At 38.8% G+C, this 23306-nt stretch overlaps 5 protein-coding genes and 1 pseudogene across 8 annotated transcripts; 2 read left to right on the top strand and 4 right to left on the bottom strand.

The window, feature by feature from the left end:
- The first annotated feature begins 136 nt into the window (after positions 1 to 136).
- LOC104768599 (NADPH-dependent pterin aldehyde reductase) lies at positions 137 to 2480 on the top strand. Of its 2 annotated transcripts, XR_764268.3 has the most exons (6): positions 202 to 536; positions 718 to 787; positions 941 to 1134; positions 1615 to 1787; positions 2028 to 2158; positions 2293 to 2480. XR_764268.3 is itself a non-coding variant. In XM_010492606.3 (5 exons), exons 1-5 carry the CDS (start codon positions 315 to 317, stop codon positions 2095 to 2097), a joined length of 729 nt encoding a protein of 242 aa, XP_010490908.1. In that variant the 5' UTR covers positions 137 to 314; the 3' UTR covers positions 2098 to 2480. The 2 variants fall into 2 exon arrangements, 1 of the variants encoding a protein (XP_010490908.1); XM_010492606.3 differs by having other exon boundaries at positions 137 to 536; positions 2028 to 2480.
- Positions 2347 to 6493, bottom strand: LOC104778656 (putative disease resistance RPP8-like protein 2). Of its 2 annotated transcripts, XM_087498545.1 has the most exons (5): positions 6263 to 6467; positions 4653 to 5533; positions 4379 to 4525; positions 4002 to 4239; positions 2347 to 3912 (listed from the first exon to the last, which is right to left on the bottom strand). In XM_087498545.1, the coding sequence occupies exons 1-5, from the start codon at positions 6310 to 6312 to the stop codon at positions 3867 to 3869; spliced, it is 1362 nt and encodes a 453-aa protein (XP_087354671.1). In that variant the 5' UTR covers positions 6313 to 6467; the 3' UTR covers positions 2347 to 3866. The 2 variants fall into 2 exon arrangements, with proteins under 2 accessions (XP_087354671.1, XP_019098924.2); XM_019243379.2 differs by having other exon boundaries at positions 2347 to 4239; positions 6263 to 6493.
- Positions 6494 to 7370: 877 nt separating this feature from the next.
- Positions 7371 to 7976, top strand: LOC147946563 (uncharacterized). Its single transcript, XM_087497010.1, has one exon. It carries the CDS (start codon positions 7371 to 7373, stop codon positions 7974 to 7976), a length of 606 nt encoding a protein of 201 aa, XP_087353136.1.
- A 401-nt stretch (positions 7977 to 8377) lies between these two features.
- Positions 8378 to 11144, bottom strand: LOC104778655 (nucleolar GTP-binding protein 1-like; annotated as a pseudogene). Its single transcript, XR_015588565.1, has 3 exons — positions 9260 to 11144; positions 8613 to 8772; positions 8378 to 8508 (listed from the first exon to the last, which is right to left on the bottom strand). The product of XR_015588565.1 is annotated as a nucleolar GTP-binding protein 1-like (transcript).
- Positions 11145 to 12307: 1163 nt separating this feature from the next.
- On the bottom strand, positions 12308 to 14589 carry LOC147946562 (uncharacterized). Its single transcript, XM_087498532.1, has one exon. It carries the CDS (start codon positions 14587 to 14589, stop codon positions 12544 to 12546), a length of 2046 nt encoding a protein of 681 aa, XP_087354658.1. The 3' UTR covers positions 12308 to 12543.
- Positions 12308 to 23264, bottom strand: LOC104755238 (dynamin-2A). The gene is made up of 23 exons (XM_087498528.1): positions 22477 to 23264; positions 22100 to 22150; positions 21875 to 21995; positions 21652 to 21744; positions 21264 to 21325; positions 20979 to 21096; positions 20496 to 20832; positions 20256 to 20403; positions 19823 to 19924; positions 19618 to 19737; positions 19240 to 19323; positions 19029 to 19156; positions 18841 to 18925; positions 18585 to 18723; positions 18292 to 18368; positions 18135 to 18191; positions 17707 to 17851; positions 17478 to 17617; positions 17018 to 17131; positions 16860 to 16927; positions 16604 to 16776; positions 15287 to 16396; positions 12308 to 14680 (listed from the first exon to the last, which is right to left on the bottom strand). Exons 1-22 carry the CDS (start codon positions 22615 to 22617, stop codon positions 16152 to 16154), a joined length of 2748 nt encoding a protein of 915 aa, XP_087354654.1. The 5' UTR covers positions 22618 to 23264; the 3' UTR covers positions 12308 to 14680; positions 15287 to 16151.
- Between the last annotated feature and the right edge of the window lie 42 nt (positions 23265 to 23306).

The raw sequence follows: 23306 nt of genomic DNA, 5'->3' as shown, positions 1-23306 counted from the left end.
GGTATTAATTGTGATGATCAAAATGTCTTGGAGTCTTAAATTAGTCGTTTTCAAATTAAAACAGAATCAAAACGTCCGATGATGAAACGGACGACATTGATTAAATAGTATTAAGAAGACGTATCCGATAATAACTAAGCCAGTACATCTTAATGAAACCGGTTTATAATCATTCGATTTAATTTTAAATTGATTTAAATCGGTTTGATTCTAAAATGGCATGAAATTATCATGAGATGATGGCAAAGAGTGTATTGTATATTCTTCGCGGCACCGAACAAAAGAGAAGCTAAATCGGCCACTGGGGCTACACGATGACGATTGCGACGCCTTTCAGTGGGGCAGCGAACTCTGTTACGGCGGCGAGGACCGTTCTGATAACGGGGGTGAGCAAAGGTCTGGGAAGAGCCCTAGCTCTGGAGCTGGCGAAGAGAGGTCACACTGTCATAGGATGCGCTCGTACTCAAGAGAAGCTCACTGCTCTTCAATCGGAGCTCTCCTCCTCGGCTAATCATCTCCTCCTCACCGCCGATGTGGTAATTTCCGCCGACTCCTCCGTGTTTCTCTTGTCTTGTGATATTCGGTCTGCGTTTCATGCAATTTTCTGGATAAATTCTAATGTGGGTGTTGATGATTGCTGTTATTTTCTTATTGCAAATTAGATGAATCCATTGCTTTCCTGATGAAATTAGCATGATTTATGGTCTATGTTTGCAGAAATTAAACAGCAGTGTTGAAGAACTGGCACACACTATTATGGAGAAGAAGGGTGTCCCAGATATCATAGGTATATATTTACACCTTTCTTTGTAACTACTAGTTGTTTTGTAGAAATCACTAGATTGTTCCCAAAGTGTTTGGTAGCTGTTGTAATAAAGGTATCATCTTTGCTCTAGGTTTATTTAACGGTCTAATGGATGTTGGTAAATGCATGTTGCAGTTAACAACGCTGGTACTATCAATAAGAACAGCAAGATTTGGGAAGTCTCTGCAGAAGATTTTGACAATGTCATGGATACAAACGTTAAAGGGGTAGCAAATGTGCTGCGTCATTTTATCCCTTTGATGCTCCCACGTAAGCAAGGGATAATTGTGAATCTGTCTTCTGGATGGGGAAGATCTGGTGCTGCCCTGGTGAGTCTCAATCAACTCTTGCTTGAATCACTAGCTGTTACTGTGTGTTTGTCCTTCTAGCCCCACAAAAGTTTATGAAAGATAGAGAAGTATTTGGTATCTGGAATTATGATATTATCATGAGATAGACTTTCTCTGAATATAATAATAAGAATGTTGGATATTTTTTCCTTGATACTATCGTATATGGAAACAAGTGAGACTAGATGGTAGGGAGAGACTATAACTTCACCTGATGGTCTAAGCAAATTACTAGGTTGGTCCCTTTCCCATAGTGTGAAAGGCCTACAATCATTCTTTTATCCGTCTTTCATATGGGCTGAGCACTTTTCTGGTCCTCTTCTTTTGATTTTTCAGGATATGTAGATAACATTATTCTGATAGTCTCTTCTGTACTCTACATTTTTGCACTAAATGATTTGGGCACATCAGACCTGATCCCTTTGAGGTAACCTTTTAAAACCAAAACTGTACTTACAGGTTGCACCTTACTGTGCATCGAAATGGGCGATTGAGGGGTTAAGCCGAGCTGTGGCGAAGGAGGTAGCTGAAGGAATGGCAGTGGTTGCATTAAATCCAGGCGTGATCAACACAGAATTGCTCACTTCCTGCTTTGGCAACTCAGCGTCCTTGTATCAAGCTCCTGATGCTTGGTAAGCAACACTCAACCTCCTCAGAATTTTTAAACAATAAAAAAGTGTACTCTCTTGCCCTTATCAGTAATCAGAATTTCTATCGTTTATGTCTAGCTATAAATCATTTTACAAGGATTCAAATGACTTTGAATCATGATCTTGCTCTATTTGGTCTCTCTGGTTGTGTTTTTTCCTATGGATCAATTGCGTAAAAGGCTAAATTCCTAAACCTTTGCTGTGGGATTGCAAATGTGACAGGGCTGTGAAGGCTGCGACGATGATTCTGAACCTTACAGCGGGAGACAATGGCGGGTCTCTCACGGTCTGACAACTAAATTACATATCTTTTCAACTTCAGTGTTATGGAGAAGGAGCTTCTTCAGCAAAAGGTTAAAAACAACCCTTGATTTGAGGCTTTTTTGTTACCAGAAATGTCAACCTAGTAGTTTAGTACCTTCTTTGGTTCTCGTACCTGAGTTTCTTTTTGACCAAATTTCACGATGCCCACTCTTTCACGCTGCAGCTTCAACTCTGCGAACATTTTCATCTAAATTCTGAAAAGCGTACACGCTAAAGCTTGCACTGTTCAAAATAATTAGTGTAACGTTGGTGTGCTTACACAGTTACACTTGTATATCACTTTGAACTCTGAAACTGAAATGTGTACATTTTTTTTTATTGGTAATCAATGGAGTGTGCAAAACCAGAAAATGAACGAAGTAGTGCGAAATGCTTTGATCCTACTGTTTATTTCCTTATTCGTCGTCACATTTGATTATTTGGACACTGGGAATGTGTTGGACTTTGTAGTAATCCTCCCCACCGGGTACCAATTTTACTTTCCACTCCGTCGTCATTCCCTTCATCTGCAGTTCCTTCAAGGAAGTTATGTATCTGAGCTGATCCGGAAGATCCTTCAACTTCTTGCATTCAATTATAGTCAAGGTATGAAGACATGGCATCGACCCTTCTTCTACCATCCACTCTTCCAAATCATATTGTGCACATAGTTCAAGAGCACACAACTGAGGAAATCCGCCTTTCGAGCAGACCATTCTCTTCCCGACGAAAGCTCCAAATGTTAAAACAACTGACTTCAAATGAAGCAACTTCTCTAGAACCAACATTGGATCCTCCTCCATGCGGCATTCGAATAGTCCTATGTGAGCAAGGTGGGGAGGGAACCGATATTGATCAGGAAACCTTGGCATATGCATGCACAACACTAAATCCTTAAGATGAATAAAATCCAGAACGAATTCGCCCCCGTTATCAGCCAAGCTGATTTTGTGTGAAACATATAAACTAAGCTTCTCCAGGTTTCTCAATTCACGTAGAGATGACGTTAGAGATTCAGAAGTACACCCGTCAGTGAAACATACATAAAGAGCCCTGAGCTTGGACATGCAGAGGAGGTCCGTCACAATACTGTGTTTCGTCGAGAAAAACCACAACGTCTCCAGATGCACTAGATCACCCAGTTCCAACATTGTTTTATTACACATTGACGCAGGTAAGGAGAGATACCTTAGTTCTTGCATCTCTTTCAAAACATTTGGCACATAAACTGATTCCGCAGAAACACTTAAGTTCAAATGGAGCAGAAGCTTTAGTTTCCGCAGAGAAGAAGGTAAATAAGATACCCTTGCGTTGAATAAGCTCAAGAATCTCAAGTGGATGAGCTTTCCAATGCTGGAAGGTAACTTCCCTCCCTCAAACTTTACTCCAGAGAGATCCAACACTCTAAGCAATGGTAATCTTCGAGAGCCTGGAGATGACTGTATCCAAAAGTCTTCTTCAACTCCCAACAGTAAAAGAGATCTGGCTTTTTTATTTTTTTTATCCCCCAGCATGTGTAGGGCATCACTACCACTATGTACGGCAAGTCGGCGAGCTCTGCTAGAAGATTGAGCATTGAAGGTAGAGGTGGATTCAGGGACTTTGATGACTTGAAGAAAATTCTCTTCTCTTGCATTTGATAAACATACCTCTCTCATCATGTCATGCATGTGAAAGTATTCTATTCTTGTAGTCAAATAGCTCTTTTCAGCAATAACCATATTTCTCCTCACTAGCTCTTCTAGATAGCCTTCTGCACTATCTCGAATGGTTGCTCCATTGTAAAATGACGTTATAATTCCTTCTGCAGCCCAATAACTAAACAATTTAGTCACATTTATCTTGTAATCCTCCGGGTAGTGGGCTAGGTAGAGGAAACAATGCTTTAAACACCTTGGCAAGTTTTCATAGCTCAAAGACAATACTCGGAAAACTGGATTGAGATTTTTGTCATCAAAGTGATATGCTCCTATGATCTGAGGTCCAATACTGTCACATACTCTTTTCCATTCAGTAACTGTCTGTTTCATAGCTAACAACCCACCCAACACTTTAACGGCTAACGGCAGTCCTCCACAATATGTAACCATTTTATTACCCAAGGCTTCTAGTCCTTCATCAACTGTAAATTCTGCATAGAATCAAAAGGTAATATATTATTTAAGATTTGAGCCTTGGCATAATTATTTTGCGATTGATTGTTGATATAAACATCTGAAAACGTAGTAGAAATATATTGGTCTTAAATTTAATTAGATCTGAAAGCGTACCGGTTTCATCTCTTCTAGGGAATACTATCCTCTTACATAGCTTCCAACTTTCTTCGGGAGTAAGTATTTTTGGTCTAAAGGCAAAACATGTTGGATCAGCATGTAAACCAACACCCTCATTGCGAGAAGTAACTAGCATCTTCAAACCTGCAACATATTATGGCTTCATCATAAGTGAATAATAGACATTCATGACAAATGTGTGCGTCTAGCTTCTCTTTTTACAATCACTTGTGAAATTATAAAAAGAAAGTGTTTTATATTTATAGCTTACCACTTTTCTTCGGAAACACTGTTTTTCTTCTATCCCAGTCTTCTTCTTTCCATATATCGTCAAGGACGATGAAGTATCGGTCGGTTTCCAATAGCTGGAAGAGTTTACTCTGGAGTTCTTCCACATGTGTAATGGCCTTATCATGTGGTCTAAGTTCCTGCAAGATCCTTTGCCAAATATGCTTCTGTGTGAACTCTTGTGAAACACAGATCCATGCGAACCCATCAAAATGGCGTCTTACCATGTCATGATGAAAAACTTGTCTGGCCAGAGTGGATTTACCAATACCGCCCATCCCGGATATAGATACCATTTGAATGCTATCATTTTCAACTAAATGACCAACCAAGTTGTCAACAATCTTTTCCACCCCCACAAGATCGCTTTCATAATTGTTAGGAAATGTCTGTCGGAACTCCCTTTGCTCCCTTTGTCTGTCTTGCACAGATGGTGAATGGCCACCATCGATGATCTGTTGGATCCCAAAACCCTGCATACGCCCAACCACTTCAGAGATTCTCATAGTTAAGTCTTTTATATCTGAACCCATTTTCTGGAGGTCAACTAAGAAGCACGCAAATCTTTTCGTACGCCTCCTGATCCCTTTTTCTTTTCCTCTTTCTTCTTTAAGAAGAAAAGTTTCGAATATATCCTCAGCATCATAAACAATGTCTTTGACATCTTCCAAGAAGTTATTCACCCTTTTACTTTCAAGTCTTTTGGCATCTGCATCTTCCAACAATGACTGTAATGTTCCAATCTGATGTTTTAGTTCAGAAACTTGGTCTTCAACTCCCTGTAGTCGGTGTGATTCTCGACTCAGGAGCTCCCAAAGCTTTTGTACTCCAAATGACACAACTCCCTCAACCATAGCTACTCTCCTGGGTCAAAAAGGTTTAGTGAAACGATTCAAGTCAACAAAATAAAATGTTTCTAGTATCCAAAACAAGATTTCGTGATAATACAGAGATACGTTTTTGATCTAGATGCAGTCCCAGATACTACAGAAGATTCAAATATGTAACATTAAAACCAAAAGAGAAAAGGCAGATTCAAGTCACCAAGCAAAGTACACAAGACAGATCAAAGCAATATACAAGCAGAAAACATGAAATTTATCAAACAAGAATCATTGATGTTTACCTCTTTTCTGAATCAGTGTATTTTCATTAGCCTGTGTTCACAACGTTCTTTAGAAGAAGAGAGGTGAGTATATATGGTTACGTGACATTTTTTAGTCTTAGATATAATTTTCTATTTTATCATCGAATAGAAAGAAAGAAAATGTCGAACAAAATGGACAGGAGTATAGAAGGCAACAGACATTAGTTTAATGTCTTAGACAAAGATCGTGTAGCCATGTTTCCTGACTTGATTTGGCTTCCTTACTATTTAAAACCGAATTGTAATGGCGCATATCAACTCACCAACAATAATATATAGCTCATAATTCACAACTTATATATAGGGCTATATATATACAAAATAAACATAAACGTTTGCCACATTGTTCTTTGTCTAGGAACCATAAACGTCTCCATGTTCACTGTATTACCCAATTCTAACTATTGTAAGTTTTATGACACATTGATGCAAGTAAGAAAAGTTACCTTAGTTCTTGCAACTCAAACTTTGTTGACACATGAATTGATTTCTCCATCAGCTAAACTATAATCCCTGGACACGTAGGTCTGAGCCAGGCTGCTTCTTTCTCATCTTAATTGCTTGCACAACAAATCTCACACATCAGCGAATTCAAAGCAGCCAGCTAAGTATGTACACTGACATTGGACTGTATAGAGCGATCTTCTCTACAAGCTTTATCAGAATGGAAATCGAATGAGAGAATAAAAAGTACAAACCTGAAGAGAAAGTGAGTGAGAACGAGACCCAATGATTGGGCCTTCATTTGACCCAATGATTGCTTTTTCAGAAATAAAAAACTGGAAAGGGTTTCGAGTTCGTTAACTCCAATTTCGTTAGGCCGTCAGCAATATAGCCCATTAGATAGGCCCATAAGTCTTCTTGATATTAAGTTGGGACCTAAAAACTTGAAGCAATTACGCAATTAGGAATTAAATCCTGCTTGATGGCAATTAAGCATAAGATTGAACGCTGTGGGATTGTATATATTGGCATCTTTCAGTCTCCCAGTCCGACTGTCATATACAATCCCACGGTGTTCAATCTGAGGCAAAATGTATTAATTTTAAACCAAAACTGGATCACCTTGTTTTAAGGCAAGTGAAGTCAAAACTCAAAACAAACCCCTATTACATAAATTAGCTATGTACTACTGACCACAAAGGTGATAAAACTATATCCAAGTCATATAGGGGAGGAGCAATCGAAGAAAAGATTGTTAATTAGTTCCACATACAAAATATTCTTTCATGTCATGTAATGTAAAATAATAAGTATGTTGTAATCTAAGATTAGACATGAAAGACCAAAAAGGAAATTACAACACACTCACGTGCCACCACCAAAGGCACGTGTCTGCTGATAGAGTGATAGGTCATAATCGTTGAGGCGCGCTTACATATTTTATCACCGACATTGCGTAACCCTATACGCCTTCACAATTCTTAAAGAGTTCAAAAAGGAAAATATTACAATCTTCACGACACGTCTATATATATCTCTACGTTTCCTTCTCTTCTGCAACTCTTTTGGTCTCAGTAAGATTCTGAATTTAATCAGCTCTTTTTCTCAAATATGTATCCTCGACTGGAATGTCAGATACACCAGCAAAATCTGCCGCCATCGGAAGGGATGAAAAACACAGTCAATGTCGTACTTGAAACCATAACTGAAAAGGTCCATCAAGATCCGGTCACCGGAATCCAAACCCTAGTTGGATCGAACCACCAGGCCTACCCCGACTTCAACTTTAGTATCGAAAGCACCTGTCACACTCACATCCGTGATCTCCTCCTCGATCAGCTAATGATACATCGTTCGACAAGCAGAATCTTAGCCTCACACATCGCTTCTGCTGCAAACAACTTAGGTTTTGGCGTTAACGGCTTCGTTATAACCCTGCTCGTTACTGTAACGAAGCGTGCCTACGTTGTGCTATCGGAGTCTGCGCTTCAGGTTCAGAGGCTGCTTTGTGAAGGAATAATCGATGGAGATGAACTCAAGAGATTGAAGATGGAAGCAGAACCGTGTTCCATTTGTCTGGAGCATCTCTTGGGTTCCAAGACCGGTGGTGCTCCCACACGCCTGCCATGCTCGCATGTCTTCCACGACCACTGTCTCACGAAGTGGTTCTCCCGCAAAAATACTTGCCCCATGTGCCGGAGAGTTTTGTTTGACTGATTTAAGTTTTACATAACTTCAGTTTTTCTTCTGCTAACATGCAACCTAGTAAGACCAAGAGCATAAATTTTGTATATTGCTTCAGTAAATGAGAAATCAAGTTTTCATCATTGTGATCAAAATTAAAACTATGAACGTTTGCAAGTTACAATCTCTCATCTTTATGCACACACCCTTTATATCGCGCCCACAACCTTGGAAATAAACCCAAATTCATATTTGTCAATTTAACTTTGAAGCTTTACTAAACAGGATTGTGGAGACTTAATGATTGAGCCAAGTAATTACAAATGGATCGGGTTTGTTTCATTTTGGTTGCACCTTCACACACATGAAATAAATCAACTATATGATGCAACTTGCAAGTATCAAAAATCAAAAACATCTCAAAAGCCCAGTTGATATCATTCATAGCTGTCTCCAAGAAATCAACTAAAAATACACATAATAGTAAAAAAATATTAAGTAAAAAGCTTCAAAATCCAAAACTTGGTAGATAATCCTCAGACCATTCATCATCTGCATACTCCCCCTGCAATTAATGCACCATATTATCATCTCCTTTTAATTTGCTAACCACAATATCAAATACAAGTCATAAAAATGGACAAGTGAAAGACAAGCAACCCTTGTTACCTAATCATTTGGTTTCAACGCCTATGGGTTTTTCCATTGCCTCTTTTCCCTGAAAAAAAGTGTTTTGGTTTAAGACATGGTATAACTCTGTCTGCTTCTCCACGGCGTGCAGCTTTGTTCCTCTTCTTGTGAGACTTATTCCCAATCTTAATTGCCTTAGGGGGAGGTATTGGTTTAGGATTTAGAAAGAATTTTAATGACTTTAAAAGTTAGGTAAAATATGTTGTTATTCAATCAAGACTTTTAAAAACTCTTTAAAAATTTGGTGTTATTGGTTGTGGATTAGTAAAAAGTTATCTAAAATCTTGATAAATCTAGTATTATTGGATTAAGAGTTTTATAAAGTCATTAAAAGTTTTATGTTATTCAAGTAAAACAAAAGAATCTTGGATTGTTAATGAATTCAAATTTTATATTATTGGTTTAGGATTTTATATCATTTCCTTCATAACAAAAGTCATGAAAACTCTTTCATCAAATAGAAAGATTTTACAAGATTAGAAAAAACAAATCATCAAGATTTTAAAAAACTTACTAAACAATCTCTTAGAATCCTTCATTTTTAACTTTCAATTTTCTATGATTCTAACAATCAGCAAGAACATAAAGTCATTAAAATTCTTTCTAAATCCTAAACCAATACCTCCTCTTTTGTGAAGAATCTTTGAAGCCTTCACCTGGTAAAACTTCATGTGGTGGCCTTGACACTGATCTTGATCTTGACAAAGATCTTGATTTGGATCTCAGACACATCTTCTTCTTCTTCTGCTGCTCATCATCATTCACATCCACATCCACATCCATCGAATCGTTACTCAAATCATCATATCTTTCCCTCTTTCTACCTCTAGACTTGCTTCTTGCACGGTTCAAAGCAGAAGACGGATCAAGACCTAGAGATGATAACTCTCTACCCATTCTCTTCCTTGAAAACTTCTTATCCTTGTCAAACTTTCTTGGAACAGTTGCTCTGTTTTATGCGTTGCTCTTCTTGAGTCTATGATTTTGAATGAGCAAGGCTTTCTTCTTACGCATATCAGCCAAATCATTCTTCTCCTTCTCTGTAAGTTCTTCGCCTTCAATCTCAAAACCATTATCTTCTTCCTCTGCCAGCCTTAAACTTTCTTCACTTGTCAGCTCCTCAAGCCTATTCAAAATATTTGAATCAACAAAGTCAGAAACATTATGACCATCAAAGATCTCAGGTATTATGTCATCCTTCCATTCTCCATTAGCCAAATTGTAGTTCTTCTTTAGACTAGCAGAATAAACCCCAACTCCACCATTTTCATTTTCCAAGTCCTTCTCTGTCTTTCGTTTCTGATCCTTTTCACAAGCTTCTTCCTTAGCTACCTGAGGTGTGCAAGGGAGCCTTTCTTGGTCGTCACGAGCCTTCGGCATCGCCACATGGAACCTGTTCAGGTGGTCAGTGATCTTTTTCGGTTTCATCTTCGCTACTACCCTTTGATCTAACAGCATCTGACAGGCAGCATTCCTCACTGACATCACACCTTCTTCGGTCAGAGTGCTCATATTCAAAAGCACTGCTTCTTCACTTGCTCCCATTGCAGTCTTCATAGCTTCATCTTTCATATCTTCAATCAGTTTCTTATCTTCTTCAGATAAGTTCTCCACAGGCATCAAATCAGTCTTGTTGCAGACAATAACCAACGGTTTGTTCTTCAACACATACTTTATGCTGTGAAAGACAGAAGCCTGCTGAGCAATGGTGTAACCACAAGAACCCGAAATATCAAGAAAGAACAAAACAGCAGCTCGAAGGTTAGCCAGGGCGGTGACACTACACATTTCAATGATGTTACGGTCTTCAAGTTCCCTATCTAAAAGCCCCGGTGTATCAATCACCTGATACCTCAAACACTTGTAATCAGTATGACCAAGAAAGAGTGACTTCGTGGTAAAAGCATATGGCTGAACATCCACATCAGCTCTTGTAACTTTGTTCATAAAAGAACTCTTTCCCACATTAGGACATCCGCAGATCAAGATAGTTCGAGTGTTTGGATCAATCGCAGGAAGCCTCGCCATGTGTTGCCTAACCTGCTCAAGATAAGCCAAACTAAGACCGATCCCTTTCATAACAGTACACATACGCCCAAGAGCTGCCACTTTTAAGCACTTGCACCGGTACAGTGAATCACCATACTTGATTAGCTTCACATAATCCGTGGCGATTTGACTGATCTTATTCCTAGCGGTATTGAGCTGACCAAGAGCGAGATTGTAGTGATCTTTATCGTAAAGGACATGAAGAATATCGTCAAAGAAGGGGTGAATCTCCTTGAGGCGAGGAAACTCGTCGATAAGGGCAGAGAGCTTCTCGTTGAAGTTTGATTGTGTGAACTTCACTTTCATCATGTAGAAGCTACGGAGTTTGCTGATCTTGTCACCCTTGTGAACGATAGTTTTTGTCTGCCGCTGAGTGCGGGAAAGAACGATATCAACAAACTGTTTCCCATCTGGCACAACTGTTATCTTCTTGAAATTATATTGCACCATTGTTTTTGCTTATCTAATCTGCACAAGATTGATCATAAGAATTAATTAGGGCAATGAGAGATCAAAACGGAACAACAAGTAGAGATCATAATGGTATGCTAATAGGAACAACATCTAGGGTGCCGTGCATAACTATATAACAGGAACATTTTCGGCTTATCAATCTCTCTACTCAATCCGCAAAGACCAACCTTGGAAAATGAAGAAAATAGAGAGCTCACCTTACTAAGAGGAGAATGAGAGACGACGCTGACGGAGTTTAAGAGAGAGACAGAGAACGCTAATGTCTGTGCCCTAATTTGTCGCAGACAAGTAAATTAGGATTAGAAGAGTATCTCTCTTTCCCAAGTTCCGTGAAAATGAAAAATAACCCTCCAGCTTCATAAATATTGCAAGAACATCTATTAAAATTTAATTAAAACACCAAATTTTCTGGAAATTATCATTTAAATCCTGGTGTTTTACAAATTAAAAGGTTTAATAAATAAAAAGAAATTGAATGTTGCTCATTTATTCATTTGGTTCGATTTCGAGGACCATTCCGATGCTATTTTGACTAATTTCAGGCATTTTTTTTTTTTTTTTGGATTAATTAACTTGGTTTGCATTTGCAACTACTACCGTATGTGATGACTAATTTATCAATAAACCCCTCCCCCCAAATTGTGTGATTACGTAAACTAGCCCTGCCTGGAGAAATTCTCTCAAAGCTAAATAAAGCCTTAAAACAATGGAAGTAGTTCGATATCAACTTGAGTGTTATGGATTAGGGAGCTTCTTCAGCAGAAGGTTAGAAAATAACCCATGCTTTTGAGGCTTGATTCATTTGTTTGTAACCAGAAATATCAACCCAGTTACTACCTAGTACCTTCCTGTACTTGAGTTTTAGATGTAAGTAACTGTCACATATATGACAATTAAGCAGTTGCCTTTTGCTGAGACACTCTCCTTTTGTCCCAAAATGACATGTCAAAGACAAAGAGACAAAGATGATGTCTTGACAACTTCGGAGTCTAAAATTTAAGAGAGGCGAAACAAACAACACAGTTCAATGTTGAAAAGTAATCACCAAACTGCATTTGGCAAAATACAATCCCACAGCGTTGGCAAAATGTATTAATAAACCAAACTGAAGTCACCTTCATTCGATCACCTTGTTTTAAGGGAAGTGAAAGTCAAAACTCAAAACAAACCCCTCTTATATAAACTGGACCACAAGGGTGATAAAACTATTCCAAGTCATATATAGGAACAGTCGAAGAAAATATAGGTAGTTCCACAGACAAAATATTCTTTCATGTCATGTAAGTATGCTGTACCTAAGATTAGATAGATACATATTAGCTTCCATGAAAGACAAAAGGAACTTACCAACAAACTAAGAATGTAATGAAGGAATCACAACAAACTATTAAGGAGTTGCAGCCGGGTCTAGTTCCAGACAACCTTCTGGTGCGTTATCAGCTTCTTTCCCTGTAAGAATGTAATGAGGCACCTGATGGGAGAATCTCAACATTTCTTCCTTTTGAATCTCCCTCACATCGTTTCCATCTGTGCTTCTACGGAAAACTGCCCTGAATCCTTCAGCTTTGAGTAAGAGAGTCACGGTTACACTTTGTTTGTCTTCGGTGCAGTCATCAAGAACTTCCACCATCTCATACTTGTGTTTAACTTCATCAGGGGTATCCTTGTCCCACTCAGGAGACCAATTTCGATACAATGCCCAAACCTGTCCCTTTTTGGGAAGAATATGAAGGAATCCTCTTGCACCTTTGGTGAAATGAACTTTGTGAGAAAAGGCGTTTAGTGTATCTGTAGGTTCATGTCTCCCTGACCTAAATTCCCCACATGTTTTAGCAAAACCAGCACCCATCCAGTCTATGGGACCAAATTCACTGGTGCCTTTGGAATTGAGCCAGCTGATTCTCATCTTAAAGGGATTCAAAGAAATCACCTTATGGATGCGGGCATAAAACCGTGGCATTCCGTCGTCATCATCATAGGCCGCCCAAATCTGGTCGTCTTTGAAAGAACTTTCAGATCGGTCAAGATCAAAGTTGTGAAAGTCTGAATCCGGAACATTGATTGTCTTCACTTCATCATCCTTCTCTTCATCTGAAGCATGGGGAATTTCCTCGATTGACCTCTCAACCTCATTTGCCTTGCCACTCATCTTGCTCGTTGCCTTCATACTTTTCTTCTCCCCATCAGTTTCCCTGAACTTTGCTTTCATTTCAGAGATCATCTTCGGAAGTCTCTTAAAAATTTCTGCCTGGCCTCTTTCCATAAGAGCTTTGGTTATATCACAAGGTAACAACATTCCTTGTACATGAGTATGTCGAGAGCCTAAGGTGTTGGGCGTTTCAGTATTTCCATTGCCAACATTCCTTGCACCTGTTTGATTACCTGCCAATGGACGTCGCAAGTGGGAATCGTCTGTCTTCGGCTTCTTGAAATTCCTCAGATCAGAGTTCGTGAATCCTCTAGCAGCATCCCTTTCTCGCGACTCCCCAAGCTCTCTCTTCAGTTGTGCTTGCTGAACTACATTTGCAGCTTGATTTGTAGCATTTCGGCTGTTAGAACCAGCCATTCTTGTTAAAGAATCCCACTGAAAATTATGGTTAACAGATGCTGCAGGCTCTCTCCTAGAAGAAGGAGGACCATATGATTTTTTGTTTGATGCTTGATTTTTGGAACTCCTGTGCTGTTGGTTAGATGAGAGGTTGACTGGCGGCTTCGGAACAAATGAAGGCGGAGTTATCTCTTGTGCAACAAAACCATGAGTACAGTTGGGACAAAGCAAGGTCTGGTTAAGATAAACCCTTAAATACTCATATTGTGTGTTGCAGTTGCCGCACTTTGTCCAAAAGGTACTACTCTGCTTCGGCATCGAAGGAACAAAAGCAGGCGGCGAACCCACACGGGATCTATCCATACGGGCAGCGGGCTTAGATCTGGCCCTGGCATTCGGAACTACATACTCCCTTACATTATGAGTCCCGTTAGAAGTTGGCTGGAATGGTGGAATCACGCTCTGTGTTGTTGAGAATCGTTGAGCTTCTTTGCCCCTCCTTATGTTATATTCTAATCTCTTCTTCGGGTCAGACAGTTGATTCCAAGCTTGTGAAAGCAGCTCAAACGCACCTTCAGCGCCGTTGCACTTGTTTTTATCCGGATGGAGCATAAGAACTAATTTCCGGTATTGTTTTTTGACTGCATCATCATTAGCAAAGGGATCTACACCAAGGATACCATACCAATCAGCATCTCCGTAAATATTTTTCTCTCCAGAGATATAAACATCGATAGCCGCCAATAAATGTTTCAGACCATCCAGCTCTGGAAACAAGTTTTGAGCCTTGTTAGCGAACTTTTTTGCCCCATTGTAGTCCTTCTCTGTAATCTTTCTCTCGGCAATATCCATTGCCCTTTTCGCTTCGTCCTTGTTGCATTCCATGTCCTCGAGAGATACTCCGTCCCAAACTGCAATCCTCTGGAAACTTTTTAGAATAGAGGATCTTCAACAGAATCCTCAGAATGTTTCGCACCTGTCTCAACGGAAAATGAAAAGAGCAAAGAAAGTGATCAGATTCAGAGGAAATGTATACAGAAGCATATCACGGATTCATAAAAAATATGAGGATTTGAAAGGAGTAGAGTGATAATGATAGATTTGTTTTAAAACAGATACACAAGGCTCATAAAAGAAAGATCTTGAGAATCTATCAACCTAATGCAATCAAACATCTTAACAACAGTTTAGATCCAGATTTAAATGAAGAGCCCTCAAAAATCTATAACAACATTGAAACAGTGATGAAGAACCAAAAACTCAAAAAAAATTCAACTATGATCACAGATTACTCAAACTCTCTAATAAGAGAAAACCTAACCTGAACCACAATTCACCAACGCACAATCAGAATCCACAAAAATTTCCAAGTACCATTTGCATCTCCTAACAACTCGCGAACAACAAAAGAAAAACCCTAAAAGCATAGATTACTTCCTCAAGCAAAGTCGATCAAAAAAAAAAAAAAAAAACAAAGTTTCACAAAATCCAAATCGGTTCAAAGAAATTGAAACATACAGACGTCAAAATCCACAAAACCAGAAAGAGAAAGAGAGAGAGAGAGATTGAAAATGAAAATCACCACAAGTGAAGCTTGAGATGGAACTTGGAGTTCTCCAATGGCCGCAGCAGCGCCTGAGCGGGGCTTCTCTACTTAAAATTCCGTTGAACTTCGAGATCCACAGAAACAAACCCTTGGACAATGAAGAAATGGGAGAGCCCACCGTCGTACTCAGAGGAGAGAATGAGAGGAATTTGAGAGAGAGAGAGGTAATAAGAAAATTAGGGTTAGAAGAGTATCCTTTTCCCAAGTTTCGTGAAATTTTGGAAGAACAAACAAACATCTACTAAACACAAACAACACCAATTGTTCTGGAAAATATATCTCTCATTGGTCACATTACAAAATAAGAAAAAGATATTGTTTGTTTTGCTCATTTGGTTCGACCCTTCAAGCGCTAATCCGATGCCGTTTCAACTAATTTCAGAATTTGTTTTGTTTTGACCAAAAAAGTTGGCATTTGCGACTATGTACCGTATATGATGACTATTTATCAATAAAACACCCCAAAAGTTTGTGATTTTGTAAACAACAATGGAAGTAGCTCGATTATTTACCCAAACGGTTCAAGATTCATCCTGAGAATCTCAAATATAAAATCATATGGGTGCTAACAAAAACCAAAAAATGGATGCCAAAAAAAGTTGATAATGAAGAAAACAAAAATTCAAACAGACATTGGACTCATGAGAGAGACTAAACTCTTTTAGCTGCCAACACTTATGTGTGTGTGTGATAATATGAATATCTATCTACAAAGAAGACAAAAACAGTAGTCCAATCACTTCACTTTCTTAAACTAAGAAAAATATATGAGTAACTTAGTCCCTGAAAACGGGACTCAATGCGCTTCCGGCTTTTTTTCTTTTCCTTTTCCCTTCAGGTTCTAATACCTGTAAGTTGAACCCGTCGGCGGTGGTGCTGGTGGCAACCTATTGGGGGTGGTGCGGCGGTTGCTACCAGAGCCTGGTGATGCTGCATCTCCATTCTGCGCAGGGTCACTGTAGCGACGGCTGTGACCACCGGAACCGTACCTTGACGATGAGTCTGAGGGTCCATTAGCAGCGGCGTTGAAAGCATTCATCCAGTCGTCCCCTGAAGAACCACCACCACTTGTTCTTGGGCTACTTTCTGTGGTACCGCAACAAATATATATTTAAACCCAAGTTTCATTGAAAGATCTTTCAGATATTTTTTAAGCAACTGAATCCACAACCCTATCAAACCAAACCAAAAGGTATTCGGTTTCTCTATTTCATAGACCAAACGCAAAAATCCCAAAACCGTAAACGGGAATGGGCAACCCTATGAAGAACTGTTAAAGGCGGATGTATTTACCAGTGCTACCATTGTCCGAATAACTTGAAGCAGCAGCTGCTCGGTTGTCATGAATGCTAAGCTGCCTCGTGAGCTTAGAAAGAAGAGAGGACTGTTTCTGGTAACGGTCTCTTCGTCTTTTGACATTTTGATCCTCTTGAATCAATGACTCAATTCTTTCATTGCCTATTGCACTATAGATCAAATACAGGAGAGCACAAATAAGCACCCCATAACTTGAATTAAATTAGGCACAGGGAAGGAAAAGATATTGAACCTTATAGAACTGTATAGTTGATTCAGCATGTCTTCCTTTGCTTTCTCCACTTGACAAAGAACAACAGCCTGTTCATGGTGTATTTACATTGCTTACTAGCATGACCAAGGAATCTCTGTCGAAGAAAATTTTGGAACTTTAGAATAAGAATAGTTCACCTTTGGAACATTGGCTGCTAGGCTGTTAAGAACAGCTTCAACATAGCCCCGTACTTCTTGGGACATCCACCGGAGTTCCTCTTCTGGATCGATGGGTTTCCTAACCATCTTATCCTGAAAAACATAAGTATCAGAATATGACCAATAAATACCTTTAATGCCAAACATAACTTCTCTCAAGTTTAAGAGAAGAAGTATCATCATGCCTACCCATAAACTGACCCTTCTACAGCAAAATTGTTTCAATAGTAAAAAAAATCGACCAATGTTCACTAAAACATACTAAATAACTTTTATTTTTGCACTTCCAACAATTTCAACTATTCTTGAGTAAAGTTTCTAACTTTCTTTATAGTGATATTGATATTGCGTAAGATTAGTGAACGTATCTAGCATATATTTAAGATAGAGGAAATGTAAGATGAAGATTAATCATAAAAGCTGGCCATGAGTGACTCACAAGTGAACCTTCTGAAAGACTCTGCCTCATGGAGACACTGCCCACTTGGCCTCCACGAGCCTGGATAACCTTTTGCAACTTATTCATCCACTCGTTTTTATCGACTACACTCTCAGCCTTAAGCACAAGAGCATTGTGAGCTGCAACATAATAGTTTTGAGGAAAAGCTCATAAAAATGCGCATAAAAGATTACGAAGTTCGAATTCTGTTAATGATTTACTTATATACCTTTTAGTACAGTCTTGTAGGGAACCTTGCAGGTTATTTTAAATACAAGGCCTGGTCCTTTTGAATCAGGTCCATTTGCCTTCTTGTCCTTCGAGCTCTTTGACTTTTCTACTTCGTCCTCAGGAATTTCTTCAATAGTACATTCCTGAGTAGATTAATAAAGTTCATGAAAAAGTACAGTTAAATACATGGAAAAAATGTTATTTATAGTCAGCCAAATTTTCTCATCGATAATAACAGTACTGTTAAAAAGTTGAAGCATAAGCTTTACAATACACAAGTCTTTATTACTTTCCGTCCAAGAAGGAACTAGTGCGAGAAATTAACAAGGTGTATTTGAACCATTACTCTTCTCTATTTTTTTTTTATGTCTTCTCCAATTATACTTCACCTTAGGGAGAAAATAAAGCATACGAAGAGAATGATACCTCCAAAGTTATAGTGCCCCGGAAGTTTCTTTCTTCTTGTTTTTTGGTATAGCCAAGCTAGAAAAGGTAAATGGTAAAGCCAGTTAGTAATCACAGTGCTTTCTCTTTTTGAATATTTGGATCAACACCAGAAGGATATATGTTTCAAAATGCTAACCTTTCCAGTTTTCTCATTCAGAACAAACCATCGCCTACTCCATCCATTTGTTTTTGCACTTTTCTTCATTAAGTACCCTAGATGAAAAGAGTAATTATTTGTTATCTACCTTGGAAATTAGTTTTATCAAAGTTTAAGTGATATAGAAGAAAAAAACATGAAGCAATCATGCACTTGGACTAAGAGAAAGGGTTTGCAGCAATAATTCATGCAAGGAAAGTAAATCGGGAGCAAAAATGCAAAATAAAAACTTTTAACCAGCAATTGGGTAAACTTATACTATGATAACAAACCTGCTGTTATCTCCCCCTCAGGTCCAGCAGTTTTCAAACCAGAGACCTCCGGCGTCTCTTTATCTTGCGGACTTAGTTTGTCTTTCAATGATTTTAAGCTACCACCAGCTGTTGGTCCATCTGGCTGAGGACTAGTAGCCTGATAAACATGCAGGTATGACAATTTCTACATTAAATACTTTCATGTAAAATAACGTAAATGATTGAAAAGCATTTTCCACTACACGGATCCAAATTGATTAGAATTTAGACAGACCCTGCTTAAAAGGGACTGCTCAGCATCCTGTCCCTTCTTAGAAGATCGCCCTTTCAGCTCTTCCTCGCGACGTTGTCTTTCCATTCTGATGCAGTCAATACAGCATTGTCAGAAAAAGAAAATTGATTTTCAGTCATGTACCATTAGGAAAACAAACTAAAAATGAAAAGCAAGGTAAGCCAAAATACCTCCTTTGAACAAGACGGATAAAATGTTGAGGTGGTACAAAAGCGCGTTCCATATCAACCAGTGCAACGACCATTTTCTTGGCTTCATTCTTGAAACCATCAAGTGCTGCACTTGCTATAGCTACAACCTGGTTGATGATTAGTTAGAAAGGAACAGCTATTATCGAAATGATAAAATGCTACTGAATAAAGCACCAAAATTCATTGTTACCTCTCGCTTGAAAGGAGGATACCTCCCGAGTCCAGGCGTAGCATTTGCAGATGCTGAAACTATGTCAACAAGAACTCGATGAACCTAATCAAAAGTTATCACCATGTTAGCAAAACAGAGAACTAAGACAGAAGGGAAACCTGGATGCATGATTTTTAGAGTAGAAACAAAAAACGTAGCTGAATCTACAGTAAGCTATCCTAAGACTAATATAAACCAGTTAACTGCACTAGAACCAGAGTAAACTTGACAAACTCACAAAAACAGTCTGAAGAATAAAGTGTCTAAGTGAGACGAGCCATGACCAATTCACAATGCAGTAAATCTCTAAAATTCATCCTACTGCATGCACCTAAGAAAACATTTAAATAAGCAAACCTCATCAACACAAAGACGTGCCGGGTCTTTAGCCAACTCAAGGACAATTTTTATCAAAGATCTCAACCCTTTCTCCGGAGATATAAGATAAGGTTGATAACCATCAGCCTCCAAAACAACCTGAAAAATTCAAACATCATTCTGACAATTCCAGTCTCAAAACTTGTCTCGTGCAGAAAATTGTAGGAAGATAGCAGACACCCACCCTTTTAACATTGTTCAAGTCAAAATGTCTATCCAATGGAAGCAGCTTGATACGGTTGGGGAAATTTCCTTCAAAACTAGCAACAACTTTCCAACCACTTCCCTAAACAAACAAAAAAAAGGAGAAAATGTTTGAAAAAACATTCACTCAGCTCCAAAAGGGACTCCAGCTCATAAATTGAAAACAAACAAGTACAAAAAAAAAAACTGTATTTCAAACTCTATGTGGGCTTTATACACATACCATAAACCTCCACTATCAGATTCACGAGAATCCTAACAATATAATGTTATCTTACCACACGTAGGTTAGCAAGAGACTTTCCACTACACTAGCACAAAATCTGAAATGGCTGATTACTAATATAGGTCACCCTCACAATATTCTTGAATTTTCGACTAAATCTAGTTCACTTATGTAAGAAAGTACTTACTTCACCACCAGCCAAGTGGAGAAGAAATTTGTCTTCAAACTCACGGCAAAGCTCCAAAGCTATAGCCCTTGTGCCTTCAGCACTGTTAACTAGTTGTTCACCAAGCCTCGCTAGCTCATCCTGCACTATTTGAGACTTACCCTGGAGCCTGTATAAAGAATTTGAAATTCATATAGATTCAAGTAACCTATGTCATTATAAAAATAATGAAGAAAATAAATATGTTGCGAGAAGCAATACCCAGACAAGATACTGGGAAGCCTGAGCTTCATTCTGCTACGAATCTGGCTTGCAAGGGTGTCCACCAAGGCAATTCTGCCAAGCTTACTTTGTGGAGCCCCAGTCAAAATGGACTTAAGACTTTCACTCTCAGCGCGCCAAGCAGTTTCTAAGGAGTTCTCCCCACTTCCAGACTGTGCTGACGCAATTGAAACGGATTGGCCAATGATAGCTACCCAAGGAATGTCAGTTGTTTTTGGAGGTCCTTGATTTGAAAGAAGAGCCTGAACAGCTGCAAGGGCTTTCGAGTTCTCTGCTGCCTGATCAATTTTTCCGATAATGCCTATCGTCCTAGTACCTATATGTAGGGAGGAGTGAAGAGAGCTAATGAGTATTTTAAGCAAAGTGAAGTGATAATAGGCTGGTAAAATCAACAGTGAATATTAGGTATTAAAATAGTAAGCAAAATAAGATAAGACAGATCGGAAATACTGATGTACTCACTCTCTGGATCATACTCTTTTGCAATCTTCAGGGCTTTGGATGATGAAATTTCAGATGCCTGGCTAGCAGGCACTATAACCAGCAGTATGGCGTCATTGTGTTGCACGTACTCGGCAATCTTGCAAGGAGATCGAAGAAACAAACGACAATTTCAGAAGGACAAACATGATAATGAATCTTTGTTAGCACTTCAGTAGGAAATCTGATAAAAATAGTAGAAATCTTATGTTTTCTTGTCAGGTAAATTAAGGTATGACAAAGGCATTAAGTAGTTCCAAGGCTCACCATTGACTCGTCTACAATTCTCTGGTCCAGTCCAGGCAGATCAACTAATTTCAATGGTGGAGCTGAAATGTAAAGGGTAAATGCACTATGTTATGATGATCAAAGAAAATTTCAAACTAAAATCCAGGTCATGTCATCATTCATGTTCAAAAGAGTACTATTTATTTTAAAGCTCCGTAAGATATATAATCTGATACCCACAAACTTAAATCTACAAGCTCTAAACCAGTATACTAGATTGAATATAGGTGTGGCAAGTTATTACAGCTGACCAGTTCACTGATATCAAACACACATTCATCTGCCCAAGTTAGGTTAGCTACGGATGTGGTACTTGAAGAGTAGATTGGCTTGCCACTTATGCTTGTGAAAGTAAAACGAAATTTACCTGTGCTGGTACGAAGTTTTAAATTTATTTCATCACGGTTCTTCCCCGAGGCTCCTTTGCTAAGTCTATCTTGTAGAGAATGTCTTAGAGCACCTGCAATACACCCATGTAGAACACAATGTTGATATTATGAGAACATAGGTCGAATCCTTTATATCGTACATGCAGAAAGGAGCCTTACATACCATTGGTAAATTGCATATGTTCATAGAGGGAGACTTACTTGCAGAAACTTGTTGAGATTTACTGTCGATTTGCAAGATAATAGCCTTGCTGCTTAAAGAACTCTCCCTGCTCAATTCAATTATTATAGGAGCCCGAGTAGCACCATTCTCACCCGTCGGCTGTTTATAACAAGTGTAGTAGGAACAACAGAGGTCAGTATCATCTTAAGGTATGAGCCAATAATAACCATAAGAAAATCCCATATATTCGATGGGCAACTTACCAGGACTGGATGCCCAATTAAACTGTTTAACACTGCTGACTTTCCAGCTCCCTGGTTCAATATGCAAAACAAAAGAGATAAGTTACCATATATATATATATGTAACCATATACCTTCTCCGGCTAGTTTCACCTGCAGTCACCAGTTCCTCACCGGATTTTGATCTCATGTAACCATTATATTATCCACTAAATAAAGAAACAAGCTCCTTGGTTTGTTGTTCCTAGCAAACCTTTAGGTTCCAGGACAAATCGATAAAATAAAATAAAACCTAATCTAGATCCGAAAGATCCACGATATAGCATCGAACATCAACACTCGGAGACAGCATAAAACCAGTCAAATCGAGGAGCAGGGAGTGAGAGCGATGAACTAACCACATTCCCAAGCGCTACGACGTTGAGGAAAGTGGCAGGACGCCTGGAAGAAGAGGTCTCGTCGGGATCTTCATCGGCGAGCAGAGACGCCGCCTGTTTCATCGAATCTGAGAGCTGAGATAACTCATCGATCGCCTCCATCGCGACTAGCAAAAGCCCTCAGCGAATCGAGATCGAGTAACCGATTCAAAGTAAGAGATCTGGAAGGAAGAAGGAAGCCACTCGATTGGATCTGACCAGAACCGAAACTGGCGGTGTATTTCCCCGGCGAGAAGAGAGCCGGAATAAGGAATCCGGTCCGCGAGCTAAGATTTTTCGTTGGGGATTTCGTAAGGGAAAGCAGAAATGAAAGAAGACGAGGTCATAAAGAGGACATATTAAGGAATCACAGAGAAACTGAGACACAAAGATTCAAATTTCAAAAAGTGTTACAAAAATCATATCTTTTCTATACCAAAAAAAAAAAAAAAAACATTTATCGAACTCAAGTGCTTCATCTTTTTTCTTACTTTTAAAAAAAAATTCCAACAAATGTGACGTGGATACAAATCCCTTAATTTTTGATACTTCAGTATTACCAATTTCGTTGATATTGAGTATTGACCAATATTTATGTGCAAAGAAATAAAAGGCCCAATATATATTTGTTTTTGCAAGCAACAACAAAAAAACTTCATCAGAAGAAGAACGTACAAACATCTCATTAGGCAAAACCAAAAAAACTTCTGTTGTTATCATCAGCATCTCCTTGTGCATGGTTTTCTTAACTAAATTTGTGATTTTTTGTGTGTGCTAAATCTCATATTCCCTCTGTTAGAAGTGTCATCTAT

This window comes from Camelina sativa, chromosome 3 (genome assembly GCF_030686135.1).
Source record: "Camelina sativa cultivar CO46 ecotype springtype chromosome 3, ASM3068613v1".
Taxonomy (NCBI): Eukaryota; Viridiplantae; Streptophyta; class Magnoliopsida; order Brassicales; family Brassicaceae; genus Camelina; species Camelina sativa.
This window is presented reverse-complemented; position numbering and strand designations above follow the sequence as displayed.

Excerpts from the sequence above, each read along its gene's own strand:
- LOC104768599 (XM_010492606.3), top strand. The coding sequence starts at position 315 with ATGACGATTGCGACGCCTTTCAGTGGGGCAGCGAACTCTGTTACGGCG. Across the intron at positions 537-717 it reads TCCTCCTCACCGCCGATGTG|AAATTAAACAGCAGTGTTGA; the intron begins GTAATTTCCGCC and ends CTATGTTTGCAG. Across the intron at positions 1,135-1,614 it reads GAAGATCTGGTGCTGCCCTG|GTTGCACCTTACTGTGCATC; the intron begins GTGAGTCTCAAT and ends CTGTACTTACAG.
- LOC104778656 (XM_019243379.2), bottom strand. The coding sequence starts at position 6,312 with ATGGAGAAATCAATTCATGTGTCAACAAAGTTTGAGTTGCAAGAACTA. Across the intron at positions 4,526-4,652 it reads AGTGTTTCCGAAGAAAAGTG|GTTTGAAGATGCTAGTTACT; the intron begins GTAAGCTATAAA and ends AATATGTTGCAG. Across the intron at positions 4,240-4,378 it reads CCCTAGAAGAGATGAAACCG|AATTTACAGTTGATGAAGGA; the intron begins GTACGCTTTCAG and ends GATTCTATGCAG.
- LOC147946563 (XM_087497010.1), top strand. The coding sequence starts at position 7,371 with ATGTATCCTCGACTGGAATGTCAGATACACCAGCAAAATCTGCCGCCA.
- LOC147946562 (XM_087498532.1), bottom strand. The coding sequence starts at position 14,589 with ATGGAATGCAACAAGGACGAAGCGAAAAGGGCAATGGATATTGCCGAG.
- LOC104755238 (XM_087498528.1), bottom strand. The coding sequence starts at position 22,617 with ATGGAGGCGATCGATGAGTTATCTCAGCTCTCAGATTCGATGAAACAG. Across the intron at positions 18,369-18,584 it reads TGAGGGGGAGATAACAGCAG|GGTACTTAATGAAGAAAAGT; the intron begins GTTTGTTATCAT and ends CTTTTCATCTAG. Across the intron at positions 18,192-18,291 it reads TGAATGAGAAAACTGGAAAG|CTTGGCTATACCAAAAAACA; the intron begins GTTAGCATTTTG and ends TACCTTTTCTAG.